This window comes from Coregonus clupeaformis, chromosome 31 (genome assembly GCF_020615455.1).
Source record: "Coregonus clupeaformis isolate EN_2021a chromosome 31, ASM2061545v1, whole genome shotgun sequence".
Classification (NCBI taxonomy): Eukaryota; Metazoa; Chordata; class Actinopteri; order Salmoniformes; family Salmonidae; genus Coregonus; species Coregonus clupeaformis.
The window spans coordinates 8867976-8882535 of NC_059222.1; the positions used below are offsets into that span (position 1 = coordinate 8867976).

The 14560-nt window shown below is 45.6% G+C and overlaps 1 protein-coding gene across 1 annotated transcript in view; it reads right to left on the minus strand.

Moving 5' to 3' along the window:
• Positions 1 to 5416: 5416 nt before the first annotated feature.
• The window catches only part of LOC121547033 (protein shisa-9A-like), a 51414-nt gene continuing 42270 nt past the window's right edge, over positions 5417 to 14560 (minus strand). The window contains exons 3-4 of the mRNA XM_041858130.2: positions 12972 to 13115; positions 5417 to 8711 (exon numbers count right to left, since the gene is read on the minus strand). Coding sequence (XP_041714064.2) covers positions 7651 to 8711; positions 12972 to 13115 — 1205 coding nt within the window. The 3' untranslated portion in view covers positions 5417 to 7650. The remainder of the gene's footprint in view (positions 8712 to 12971; positions 13116 to 14560) is intronic.

The following is a 14560-nucleotide window of genomic DNA, read 5'->3' on the forward strand; positions in this document are numbered from 1 at the left end:
TAGCTCTACCCACTCTACCCTCAGCCTCCCTCTTCTCTCTCTCTCTGTGTCTCTCACTCTTACTCTTACTCTCACTTTCACTCTCACTCTCTCTGTCGCTCTGTCTCTCTCTCTCTCTCTCTCTCTCTCTCTCTCTCTCTCTCTCTCTCTCTCTCTCGCTCTCTCTCTCTCTCTCTCTCTCTCTACAGTTGTTGCCTTGGAAACAATACAAAGCGATTTCTTCATAGGAGGCACAAGTTCGGTCACCCTGGCAACGGCTGGCTTTCATCCAGGAATTGTTGAGTCCTGCAATGCCTCTGTCTCCTCAAATTCAGCTGTCAAATTGACCACCAGCAGACACTCACACTTGACTGGAAAACACTAAAGAAGCAGTGGTATCTCTATTGATGAGGTCATAAGTAGGAGAGTATTTGAGAGTTTGGAAACACTAACGAATGCTATGGGGATAGGAGAGAGTCATGGGGTATGCTTGCACTGTACAGTTGCAGGGCATGAGGAGAGAACCACAGTTAGCCACATGATTCTGGCCAATTCATATAAAGTATTTAAACCAAAATGGAAAGATACACACAAAGTACATTTCCAGTTTTAAAGTTCAGCATGGATGAAGAGAGAAAAACTGCAAACGTTATTACCACCCCCAAGTGCTTCAGTTGACCTTTCAGTTTTCATAAGGTTTATAATTTTGCGGTTTACCAGGTGGCTGTGTTCTCAGAGTTTTGCCTGTATGCATACTTCAACCTCCACCCTCTAATAATACCACAGTTAGCGTGACGCAGAATAAGTAGCGAGGCACAACATGAGTGCCTCCTTTAGAAATATGGAGTGTGTTCACTCTGCTGACAGGAAGCCAGCACAGGGACACCTGGGTACCCTCGTCAGAGTGGGGTGAATAAACAGTGCTGTCACCGTGTCACTGAAGAGGGCACCACACAGGTATATTTGTGTGTGTTTGTGTGTGTGCGTGTGTGTGCTTGCCGTGTGTGTGTGTGAGTGTGAGTGTGTGTGTGTATATGTGTGTATTTCATGAAAACAAAGCTGTGTGTGTGTGTGCTGTGTGAGTGTGTGTGCGTGTGAATGAAAGGTGCTGTCACGGTGCACAGAGGGCACAGTGGTGGCTGCCACCCAAGGACCTTCCCATCGTAGCTCCTAACTATACAGAGTAATGTATTCTATTCAATATGTTCTACAAGAGGGGAAGAAACGCAGAGGCCTTTGGCATTTGAGTGGGGAAAATAGGTGTTTGAAAATAACATGCAGGAAAATAGTGATCATAGTTTTCAATGGCTTTAAAGAGCATTTCCTAAATAATTTCATATCAACATGAAATATCAAATTAATCACTGAAGCACTGGTGTTGAAAAATGTATTCAGAACAAGTTGAGAAAAGGCCAGATTTACGTTAATTTCAGAGGACAAACAATACCAATACAGGTCTTTGTATGTCTTTAGAAATCAGTGATTATTAGACACAGCTGTTTCTAAGCTCAGCCTTTAATTGATGTCATCCTGTCTCTGTAGCCTTTATGAACATCTCGGTCTGAGTGGTGTGAACGGGCAGTAAGGACCAGGGGAGTGTGTCAGTGCACCTGGATACCATATGGCTCATCAGTGGGCCTCTCTCCCTGTCCTCTCTCTCAGGAAATGAGCCACTGTGGGCCAGGCTCAGACACAATTACTCCAGGTCGACTTGTGGAGGACCAGGCTGCTCCTCCTTACTCCTCACTGTTCACAGGAGCAAAAATAATACATGAATGAATGGCAAGAGGGAGAGAATCGGGCACAGGAAACACTAATAGAGTAGTTATAAAGCATTGTGAAATCCCTGTCTTCAGCGACAGATTGCATAAACAGTTCAATGTTGTGTTATTTGGTTCATTGTTATTGTTGTTTAGCTCATTGCTGTGTTATTTGGCTCGGCTGATCAGGAGGAGAAGTTAGCTTCTATGGTGGGATGAAACTCAGGTCTTCTTTTTTCCTGATTGATTGGAAAACCCAGGATTGCCTCTACTGCTGCTATTTTATAGCCAATAGCGCTGGCAGCATGCTGTAATTAGTGCTTTGGAAATCTGGCAGTCTCCTACCTGCAAAGGTGAGGACAGTGTTTGTTTTCTCATGAATCGCCGGTTCATTTGAAGGTAAAAGCAATGTTTATGACCAAACAGTATGGTTTGACTGTAGCTGGCAGCAATCAGCAGTTTTAATTCCAAGGACACATTAACTGGCTGGCATGGACTCAGCAAGCTTGAAGAGGAGAGGAGGAGAGGAGAGACAGGGATAGTGGGAGAACCTCTTGGGGGACAAATAGGACAGAAAAACAGGACGATAAACAGAAAAAGAGACAGGCAGAATGCAGTGTTTACAGACGTTATGTACTCATATTTTTATTGCCACATAAGAAAGTTGAATATAGAACACTGATAGCAATCTGTAGATGACAAATTAATATTTTTAAACATCAAATTAATTGTTGAAAAAAAGAAAGAACTCCAGTCAATCCATAAACTAAAAAAGACAAATACTATAGTAATATATTCTCTGACAAAACGTTGCTATATTTCTTTATTTATATCTATTTATAATTTAACAGTACACAAAAATACAGCTACCCCATAACTGAACCTCACAAATCATAGGTCAGGACTGGCAACAGTGGGGCAGCGCTGTATTATTTTAGCTACTGTGCAAACAAGAGTATGGGATAGGGTCTATAATAAAATATTATGCAGTGTATAAATTTACCCATTTTCAGTGGGCCTCTCTCCCTGTCCTCTCTCAGGTAAACACTTCCAATTTCTGTTCTGAGTATAAGCCTTCCTATGTTTTAGGCTGGCTCGATGTAACCTGGTATACATACTCAGTACAACCAAATCATACAAACATAACATTCACAGACAAATACATTTTAAAATGTAAATTTGGTTGGGTAATCTGTAGGGTTGCAAAATTCTGGAAACGTTCAATAAATTCCCAGGTTGTCCCGAAATCCCAGTTGGACGGTTCCCGGAATAAGGAGGGAATAAGCAGGAAATCCGGAATTATCCAAGCAGGATTTATGGAAAACCAGGGACTTTATCAAAAGTTCCCGGAATTTTGCAACCCTAGTAATCTCACTGGGTGACTCAATCGATATAGTCCTACATTGAATGATCAGTTTGAGATGTGTTGATACATGTTGCAGTAATGAAACATGGCACTGGGATCGATAGAACAGAAGTCTAGAATAATAAGGGCCTCAGAGTCTGTCTGGATGTAGATAATCAGTTGATGTTTCATTCAGTATTAAACATTTTTAGAAAATATGCCATTTAGCAGACGCTTTTATCCAAAGCGACTTACAGTCATGTGCGCATACATTTTTACGTATGGGTTGTCCCGGGGATCGAACCCACTACCCTGGCGTTACAAGCGCCATGCTCTACCAGTTGAGCTATTAGACGCTGACAATAGGACATGATGCCTGTCACTCTATCGCTCATTATAATCTTTTATAAGAATTTAGAGAACTTCCATTATTTTTCAGTGCTTACAATCCTGATACCTTTACTGATGCTGATTACTGTGTGTGTGTGTGTGTGTGTGTGTGTGTGTGTGTGTGTGTAGGCTGCAGATACCATTTTATGTATTCTGATTTTATATTATGAATGTCAATAATGGTAAGTAGTACTGTCAGGTATTTTAATCAGGTCAGGTTTAATCTCGTCAGGTTTATATATCTTATTGATTGAATGGGAAAGTCCTCATCCCCCCTATACCGAGTTTCCAAGATTAGTTTTTATGTTGAGTTTCCAAGTGGAGTTTCTCCCCGTTACAGCAAGCAGCTGAAAGAATGAGAGAGTCTGATGTAGAGGATTTAGATTATTTTTCTCTCTCTCTCTCTCTCTGTCTCTCTCTCTCTCTCTCTCTCTCTCTCTCTCTCTCTCTGTCTCTCTCTCTCTCTGTCTCTCTCTCTCTCTCTGTCTCTCTCTCTCTCCACAGATTAATTTCAGTCACTTCCTTTCTGAGATGATAGGCGCAAGATGGTAATTATATGTAATTATCTCAACTTCCTCACTTTAATGTTGTAGGAGGAAAATCAAATCAAACCACCAAGTTAAGTTTGACAGAAAGAGAGAAGAAAGGTGTAGTGGCTTCAAACAACATCCCAACATTCTAATGAGTCACTTCCTTTAGACACCTTTACAAGAATGGTTTCAAAAAGGTTTCAGGTTTCCAAGAAAATGCTTGAGATAAAACTTCTTGGTTGAACAAAAATCACATTTATTATACACACAAAATATTTCTGGGTTCACACAGTTCCTTAATGTAGCCTCTTTGAGTGACAATCGGTACTGTACAGTTTTCCCTCAATTGCTCCCTCAATCAGGGGTAGTTTATGTTGATTGCTCCCTCAATCAGGAGTAGTTTATGTTCAAGCCATATATAAATCCAGGGTGATTGTTGTTATTAACGAGCAACACAATACTACACAATACTAAATCATATTCAGCCAGGCAGTTAATACAAGACTTCAGCTGCACGCCTGGCAGCCCTGATTGTATCGACCACCCGGCTCCTTCGATAAATTTACTACCGTGAGGCAAGAGCAGAGCCGGGGAACGATAGGGTCTGATTCCACTAATTAGGCCACTCACACCTTCCAGTCTTAATTTCACTCCTTTCTGCCGAGCAGAAACAATTTTCTTTGGCAGCAGGTCAATCAGGAACTAGGCTGGGTAGGCAGGAGCTGGCTGGCTCGGTGATCTGCTAATTTCAGACACCTGGCTTTAGAGGGGAAGAAAGGGTCAGATGTGATGAGGGGGAATTAGGCTCCATTCCAATATCCAGACCGGCACACTTAGAATGAGGGAATGCATTGGCATGGCCATGTATTCTAAATGGGGGCTAGTGTGGAATGGTCTGCTAGGGACCATATACACTCTGGCTCTCACAGAGTGGGCCGAATCAAGCCAGGTAAAACTATGGAAATGATAAAGCTATGATATCATAACACTACTATAAGGACAGTCCTGAGAAGGCAATAATTGACAAAGTAGTAGTATACTACACTAGTAACACTCCAGTATCTCCTGCCGTCTCAGCGTCTCAGAGCTGTATGACTGCTACTTCAGAGTGAGAGCAAATCCCGCTGACCAACTGTGCTCTGAATGCACTCCGAGTCTGCTGCTGGGAAGAACACAGTGTGAAGAATGACTATTCTCTATTAAGTTATGCTGAGTGCAGAATGCTGCTCAGACAAAATATGTTCTGCTTGAGCTGCTTTGCCTGCCTCCTCTGCCTGCCTGTAACCTTCCCTGCCCGCCTGCTTCCCTGCCTGTCTGCCTGCCTGCCCGCCTGCCTGTCTGCCTGCCTGCCCGCCTGCCTCCCTCCCTGCCTGTCTGCCTGCCCGCCTGCCTCCCTCCCTGCCTGTCTGCCTGCCTGCCTGCCTGCCTGCCTGCCTGCCCGCCTGCCTCCCTCCCTGCTTGTCTGCCTGCCTCCCTCCCTGCCTTCCCGGTGCACTGCTCAGGCAAAATATGTTCTGTTTGAGTTCCTTTGCCTGCCTGGTTTGCCTCCCTCCGTGCTTGCCTCCCCATCTGCCTTCCCGCTGCTCTGAGAGCAGTGTGAACTTTAATGTTGACGGTATGGGGTTCATATTTCCAGATTTCCACATAGCTGGATTAATTCAATTGAGTATTGTGATAAGGCACATCCTGAAAACATTGATGTTATTTATCATGGCTTACACAGTGGAACCACCAGCAGAGTGTAGCACATGGGAATGTGTGAGATTACTCCTCAGCCTGAAGTGTCGCCACTTGTGCCAGCGAATAGCTAGCTTTTCGTGTGGCGCCGACCGGTAAATCGCTTCAGGAGGGTGGTCACGTGTGCTAGCAAGGCAGAGGTCCTGAGTTCGCGCCAGGTATGGGCTGAATCAGAAGGAAGTGGGACTCGCTAAGCAAGCAGCGTGACGTCCTTTACAGTGGTGCCTAGTGACTCGGATCTACAGTTGCGCTCAGCTCAAAGCTGGGGTCGCTGTTGAGTAAGTTTGAGGGGTGAATGTAGCACATGGGGATGGGTGAAACTTACTCCTCAGTCTGAAGTGTCCCCACTTTGGCCAGCGAATAGCTAGATTTTCGTGTGGTGCCAACTGGTAAGACGCTTCAGGAAGCTGGTCATGTGTGCTAGCAAGGCAGAGTTCGCGCTAGGTATGGGCCGAATCGGGAGGAAGTGGTACTCGCTAATCAACCAGCATGAAATCCTTTACATGAGCAAAGAAGAGAAAGAAAAGAAACACATGTTGTTTACAAAGTACATGGATGCAGTATGCTTTCTATAGGCTGAAATTTGACTATAGATTCAGCTTGTATAGATTTTACTGTTCAATTTGCTTGAAGAGGTTTTGTCTTCTACTTTTAGACCATTTCATATTTGGATGCCCTAGTAACAGTATTTTCCACAAACGCCAGAGTGAAGAGGTGGCCAAAGGTCAAGAGGACACAGTCATACAAAAATACAAACAGAAATACAAATGTTGGTACATCATATAAATCATAATACTGTGTAGCAATAATACACGTGAGGGATGACACTTTCAGGGGGAATATCTCTCAATAGGGTTTCATAGTTCTTATCGGGGCCTCGCCATACACTGTAGAACAGAAACGATTCAGAACCATTTTATCTCTCTTCACATTTTCTTTACCTGAAGGTTGTCTTTTCTCAGCGGGATAGAGAGAATAAAAGAGAGAGAAAACGGGAAATATAAAAAGTTGCCGGTATCACTACAGATGGCCATGGTCTGTAGTCACATCTTTAAATATTGGATCACAGACTCTCTGTGATTCTCTGTGTGAACAGCATTGGGACTGATGAGTCTTTCAGGAGCACAGTACTATCCTCCAGATGATGCTTCAGCCTCCTTGCCTTCGGGCCAGCTGTGATCAAGTACTTTACTTCAAATATACAGGACAATGGCCTCCATTCTCTGTGTTGATGACCAAGATACTTTTCAAGGCTACAAGCACAGAACAAAGCCCATAATGTTCGTAGCCATAGCCCATAGCCCATAGCCCTAAAACTGTGGCTGATTCAATGGCTTTGTAGGAGAGAGTCTCAGTAATGAATGCATTTTCCTTTCCCCACAGTTTGTTGTTTCCCTGCTCAATGTTTTAGCCTCAGCCATTGTGGTGTCCATAGATCTCATATTGCTTGTCAGATTTGGTAATGCAATCCATGGCAATCTCATGTTTCCTTTTGCTGTTGCTGTATTCACATTTCACTGTCATTGTTCTCTGGATAAGAGCGTCTGCTAAATGACGTAAATGTAAATGTAATTGTTCTATAACGTTATCATTACACAGGAGATATTATAACACACACAATGATTTTGATACTTCTGTTGGACGTTGTCATCGTTATACAATCCCGCCCCCCTCCCCTCTGACTGACGACCTGTGGAGGATTGACTGACAGTCACATGTGCAGTGATCCACTCATACTGGACGGCACACGCAAGCACACTGCCACACCACCAGGGCGCACTGTTCTGGCCCCCGCTCCCAGAAAGACACAAAACAACCAGGGCCTTACACACCACCATCTCTGTCCTCTCCCTCTTTGCCTATTAGTTGACTCTGCTTTGGGCAACCATCGTCCCCCTCTCCCACTCTCTCACACAGTTACCTCCGTCTTACTGTTGGTCACAAAGTAAGGCTGAGTGGGCAGGAAGTGCTGGCTGTGGCTCTGGGAGCGGGACTGACTGTGCAGCTTGTTGATCTGCTCCACCGTACACTGGGGCCTCTTGGAACCGTAACCCTTCCTCCTGCCTACCGTCTCAGTCCCATCCCAACCCTTCAGACCCATCCCTCCCCCCATCCCCCTGGGGGCTGCGATGGTATTGGAGCTGTAGGCCAGTGGGTGGTGTTGTTGCTCTTGATGTTGGTGGTGGTGTTGTTGTTGGTGGTGAGGCCCGGGAACCGTCCCGGTGTGGCGGTGAGGCCCTGGGAAAGTCCCTGTTCTAGTCATGCTGGACATGGTCATGGCTCCTGAACCTTTATTACTGACTATGTCGCCACCACATCCACTGCTGCTGAGTCTTTGGGGCTTCTGTGCGTTCATCTTGGGCGCGGTTGGCATGGTGGAGCCCTGGTGGAAGCTGGATAGAATGGGCAAGCTGCTGGGCATCTCTGTGATGTAGGTGGCCACGGGCTCAGGGCCCAGGGAGCCCAGGGGGCTGATGGGACTCATGGGATTGTGGGCCATGGGGTTGTTGTGGACCATGGGGTTGTTTTGGGTCATGGGGTTGTTGTGGACCATGGGGTTGTTGTGGGTCATGGGGTTGTTGTGGGGCATAGGGTTGTTGTGAGCCATAGGGTTGTTGTGGGACATGGGGTTGTTGTGTGCCATGGGGTTGTTGTGGGCCATGGGGTTGTTATGGGACATGGGGTTGTTGTGGGTCATGGGCTTGATGTGAGACATAGGGGTTTTGTGGGACATGGGGTTGTTGTGGGTCATAGGGTTGTTGAGGGCCATGGGGTTGTTGTGGGTCGTGGGGTTGTTGTGGGCCATGGGGTTGTTCATTGGATTGTGGGTCATGGTGGGGTTATTAATTGGGTTGTGGGAAATAGGGTTGTTGGTCATGGGGTTCATGTGTTGGAGGGGGAGGCCGCCTTTGGATGGCAGTTCCACCATCAGACGCCGCTTGTTGTAGAAGTCACCGTTGGCCTTGGCCGCTGCATGGGGATAGAGGCAGATGCACATGTTTAGGAGGTTTTGTAGTTTATAACACTACAGTAACTACGGCCCTATAGCACCTTTGGTAGCCTATATATGCTCCCAAAAGTAATCTCTTTATTTACAAGGTCAACATTTCAAGTTTTTGCTGGTTGTGCACTTACCATTACCTTTAACTCTGGTTCTTTCCTGTAATACCATACCTGTCACACCCTGATCTGTTTCACCTGTCTTGTGCTTGTCTCCACCCCCCACCAGGTGTCTCCCATTTGTTCCCATTATCCCCTGTGTATTTATACTGGTGTTTTCGGTCTGCCTGTTGCCAGTTCGTCTTGTCTCGTCAAGCCTACCAGCGTGTTGTTCCGTACTCCAGTTTTTTCCTAGTCCTTGTTTTCTAGTCCTCCCGGTTCCGACCTTTTCTGCCTGCCCTGACACTGAGCCCGCCTGCCATACCATTCAGCCTGCCCTGACACTAAGCCCGCCTGCCATACCATTCAGCCTGCCCTGACACTAAGCCCGCCTGCCATACCATTCAGCCTGCCCTGACACTAAGCCCGCCTGCCATACCATTCAGCCTGCCCTGACACTGAGCCCGCCTGCTATACCATTCAGCCTGCCCTGACACTGAGCCCGCCTGCCTGATCATTCAGCCTGCCCTGACCTCCAGCCTGCCTGCCGCCCTGTACCTTTCGGACTCAGACCTGGTTTACGAACTTCTGCCTGTCCTTGACCTGCCTCTTGCCTGCCCCTTGTATTTTAAGACATATCAGAGACACGAACGATCTGCCTCCTGTGTCTGCATCTGGGTCTCATCCTGTGTCGTTATAATACGAAAACAAACATGGAGCATTGTTCAGATCATAAGGAATCCACATACTTCAGCCATGCCATTCAGGCTACATTCATCACATGCCAAACTTTATTACGAATGTTAGTTTCCTGAAATAAAACATGTTTTTTACTTCACCCTGCTGGAGGAGAAACTTGCTCAGAAGGAATTATATTTCGCTCAACCTTTCCAACGCTCCTGGAATCACCCAGACAGCCTCCAACCCTCAATGTAACACATATTGCCTTGGTTCAAACCCTGTGATAGCATACAGACACTGCAGTCTACTACTTCTACACAGGTACTGTTAATGCTGTAAATGAGGAGAATTTAAATTGAACTCTGCTGATCAATTGATATGAGGACACTTCTAGGCAGGTGAACGTTATCTAGGCTATAGCATACTCTGCCGCAGATGCTTCCTGTCTCCCAAGACCTGTGACCTCCAGCTAGCCTACATCATTCAGTTCAGTCACGTTAAATTGACCTCATTAATTTCTCTGTCGTTCATGTCGGCAATCTGTAATCTCTCTTATCACTGAGAAATGTGTCCTCTTTAATGGGTGATTCACATTCCCCAGTTCACTCCTTACTCGTTAGCCGTAGCTGTTGAGCAATGAGCATCCTTGTGTGACTCTCAGGTTATGGTGGATGACCTGTCACTTTTCACATCCTTGAAGATAAAGTTAACACACTAGGGGAGTTTGCTTTGCCGCTGCAACTATACATCTAGTTTATCGCTCTGCTCTCCTTCCAGTGCAGGAAAACGAGCCAGGCGAGCATGGTGAGGGACTGTGAACGGTGAGCTCGCTTCGCGTCTGCCTGCCTGCCTGGCTGCAAGTAAACCGTCTCTGGGATCAAACTCAGTCAGGCGACAGATAAATCATTCTAGCAACAGTCAGCTCAATGGCACACACACATTCATAGGGAAATGTGTGACTACAGATAGACAGTGTAAGTTCCTCCGTCACAAAAGGCCACAGACATACAGAAACATTTCAAATGTGGATGCTCGTCGGGACTGTAGGGAGTAAATTATGTGTCAACTCCAATTAGGCTACAATAGTATCTGAGAAATGCCAAGTCAGACATAGCCTAACTTTCGGTCTCTACGGTATCGGGGTGGTGGAGTAGTGAGACACAAATGTATTTGCAATGCAATATACTGTAATTGGCCATTTGCTCCAGTGAAAGATAGAGATATCCAAACCGTCTTCAGGGTTACGTTTTGGGTACTGGGTCCCTTTTATTAGTTCGTCTCTCCATGTCTGGTTTTAAAATCCAATAGTGTGACCTTATAGATTCGCTTGGGGACATTGCAGATAGATATTGATTTGCAGAATTGTGGCTTATCAGCTCTCAGCCTGAGGATTCTGTAGCTACCATTGGGAATGTGAATAAAAGGGGAAAACAACACTGTGGTTTCAGACTAGAGTGTTTCTCTCTTTCCTTTAGGCCACTTGTGATGACTGGAATAAGGGCAGAGCAATATGGAGGAGAGAAGACAAAGTGCTCAGTTAAAGTTCAGATAAATGCAATAACACAGCTCAAATGAAGGCACTATTTATCATCGCTGTCTCTGTGCCTCTCTCTCTCTGTCTCTGTCTCTCTCCCTCTCTCTCTTTCTGTCTCTGTCTCTGTGCCTCTCTCACTCTCTCTCTCTCTCTGTCTCTCTCCCTCTCTCTCTTTCTGTCTCTGTGCCTCTCTCTCTGTCTCTGTCTCTCTCCCTCTCTCTCTCTCTCTGTCTCTGTCTCTGTGCCTCTCTCTCTCTGTCTATGTCTCTCTCCCTCTCTCTATTTCTGTCTCTGTCTCTCTCCCTCTCTCTCTCTCTGTCTCTGTGCCTCTCTCTCTGTCTCTCTCCATCTCTCTCTTTCTGTCTCTGTCTCTGTGCCTCTCTCTCTCTGTCTCTGTCTCTCTCCCTCTCTCTCTCTCTCTCTCTGTCTCTGTCTCTCTCTCTCCCTCTCTCTCTGTCTCTGTCTCTGTCTCTGTCTCTGTCTCTGTCTCTGTCTCTCTCCCTCTCTCTCTTTCTGTCTCTGTCTCTGTGCCTCTCTCTCTCTGTCTCGGTCTCTCTCCCTCTCTCTCTTTCTGTCTCTGTCTCTCTCCCTCTCTCTCTTTCTGTCCCGCTCGGCTGCCCTCGTTATTCTGCGTCGCCACGTGCATATCATCAGTTCATGACTCCAAGAGATGGAGATGGCCTCTTGGGACTATGCGTCCATTGCTCTCTAAAGCAGATTAAAATCATTTCCGTGCCATCTCATTGGAGAGCGCCTCTAGAATGAGAAGCTATCAGTTAGGCTGTAGTCAATGCTCTGAATACAGGGGGTGGGAGACCCTCGATTACAGACATTAAATCAGATAGAGTCCTGGGGAGCGGAAAGGTGAAGATGAGAAAAGGAGAATCACATTGAGATTAGGCTTGGAGGTAGTGGGGGAGGAGGATGGGAAGGAGGGGAGGAAAATGAGAGGGGGGAGAGGAGGAGGAGGAAGATATAAGCAAATATAGGTCTCTCTCTAAGAAGATTGCTGTTATTATGGACCTACTCCAGTATGCAGATAGCCTCATGAATCCCAAGCTGAATAGATGTGGCTCAGTAGTCAAACATAGGAGATATGGGCCATATCAGTCAACATTTCCTGTTCTTAATTGTCTCAGATTGAATAGCTAATGGTTATATAAACTGTGTGGCATAAACACAAAACAGAAAAACACTTCATCTTCTCTACTCCCTCTGAATGCTCCAGCATAATGGAGTGCCTTTGTGTAAACAATCACAACAATCTGTTCAAAATAAGTCAGGGACTGAATGGTAAATTGATGGATTGGGAATTGCATTTAAAATTAAGAGCTTTACTCCTACATTTAATATCTCAATGAGAGATGTGGGTATTTTGCATTCCCGCAATGTTGTGTTTTTCCAGAGGTAGCGACTATGATTATACAGTACTCAGAGCCAGATGGATCCCATCATTTTGTTTCTGGGGGAGCTGCCTTTAGCATACTAAAGAAGAAGACAGCACGACTTCTACTCAAAAAAGTTGTTGTTTGCTTTGCTCGTATGGTATTATGGTATTGAAATTGAAAAGTGGTTTAGACATCAAATATGGCATCAGTGAAAGGAATGTATAGAATGTCAATCGCTAAACAAGTTGATTCTGCTTTTGATTATGACTGTGAGACTTTTACATTAGACACCATCGGTCTTTAGTTCCAGCGAAAGTGGGCAGTATACAGAAACCCTTTATGAAATGTAGTGTATACACAATGGTGATATATAGAAATGGTATTTGATCAAGCTTAGTCATTGGGCCATTCTGGCTTGAACAAGGCTTACTCGTCCTAGGCTTACTTACTAATTTAGTCTAACCCGGGCCTCTACAGACACAGACAGCGTCGACAAAGCAGGACAAAGCTGATAGAGCAGACACTCACCTACGAGCTTGAGCGAGGCGTACTTGTTGAGTTCCTTCCCAGGTTGTTGCTGTTCATAGACGTGGGCCAGCTGGCTCAGAGCAGGGTAGGGGTGTGGCTGGCCCATGGTGGGACCTGGACCTACGTTGTTCATCTGACCTCCCTCTGTAGAGACAAGACACAAAATGGAGTAATGTTAGAGGGCTTTGGTACCAACATGGTCTCATTACAATAAGTCAAGATAGTGACATTTAACCATTGTAGTTATATGTCAATAACACTAAAATATTAGGTGTGTCACTTGTGGTGACATATTACACATCTATGAACAGCTGTTCTCACTTTACAATACACATGCCTTGTATCATAACCCAGCAAGCGTGGCTACATTGTCGCAGTGTCGGCCCACCATGGGCCAAAATAATGAACCATTGGTAATATTGATGTTTCTATAGAGTAAATACATGACCGGTCTGATAGTGTCTTTTTTCTGGTGATAATGACAGTAAAAAAAGAAAAGAGCAAGCTCTCCTTTGGAACCATCCTCCTACTGTAATGGAGATGAACATTAATTGCCATCTTACTCAAGGTAAAGTGATACTTTATAAGAGACTACGTCCCTCGAAAGCCGGATTAAGCAAGAGAGAAGGCGTGGAGAGCGAGCGTGAGAGAGAGAGAGAGAGAGAGAGAGAGAGAGAGAGAGAGAGAGAGAGAGAGAGAGAGAGAGAGAGCATGAGAGAGAGAGAGAGAGAGAGAGCATGAGAGAGAGAGAGAGAGAGAGAGAGAGAGAGAGAGTGAGAGAGAGAGAGAGAGAGCATGAGAGAGAGAGCATGAGAGAGAGAGAGAGCATGAGAGAGAGAGAGCATGAGAGAGAGAGAGAGAGAGAGAGAGAGAGCATGAGAGAGAGAGAGAGAGAGCGAGAGCATGAGAGAGAGCATGAGAAGGAGATACAGTACATAGAGAGAGCAGAGCAAGAGGGAAAAATGAAAGAAAGGGAGAGAGCAGATAGAGAGCAAATACAGAGGGAAAGAGTGAATGAGACAGAGAGCAGAAAATAAATAGCTTTGTATGTCTGATCGGAGGATTTACCCAGTCCTCATATTCATATTCCCAACCGACTCCGAGGAGCTTCGTCTAGCTTCAGTCTAAGAATCAAACAGAGAGCCCTACAGAGCGCTAAATGCTGCGCCGCCCAAGCGAGAGGAGAGAGCGGCAGCGGTCTTATTTACTTAAGGCAGCGGCGACATCACCCTTTTGTCTTCCTCCCGTGACAGAGAGACAGACAGAGGAAGGGGAGCCATTTCAGCAACAAGCGCCTATTGATTCAGACAGGTTTCATCTCTTTGGGCTGTCAGAGTGGCAGGGCGATCAAAGCACCTGTAACCTGGTAACTTCATACCTGTCAGACAGGCAGCTAGAGCTGGGACTAATTAATAATGTATCCTTGATGCAGGGTCTGTGACACAGAGAGGGAAAGAGCGAGAGAGAGAGAAAGAGAGAGAGGGAGAATGACTGATTGCAGTCACACCACACCTTCAAGCCCACTCACACACACTTTAGCAGAACACCATAGTCAGAGGTTAAATCAGGATGAATGTTGTGAGAGGAGT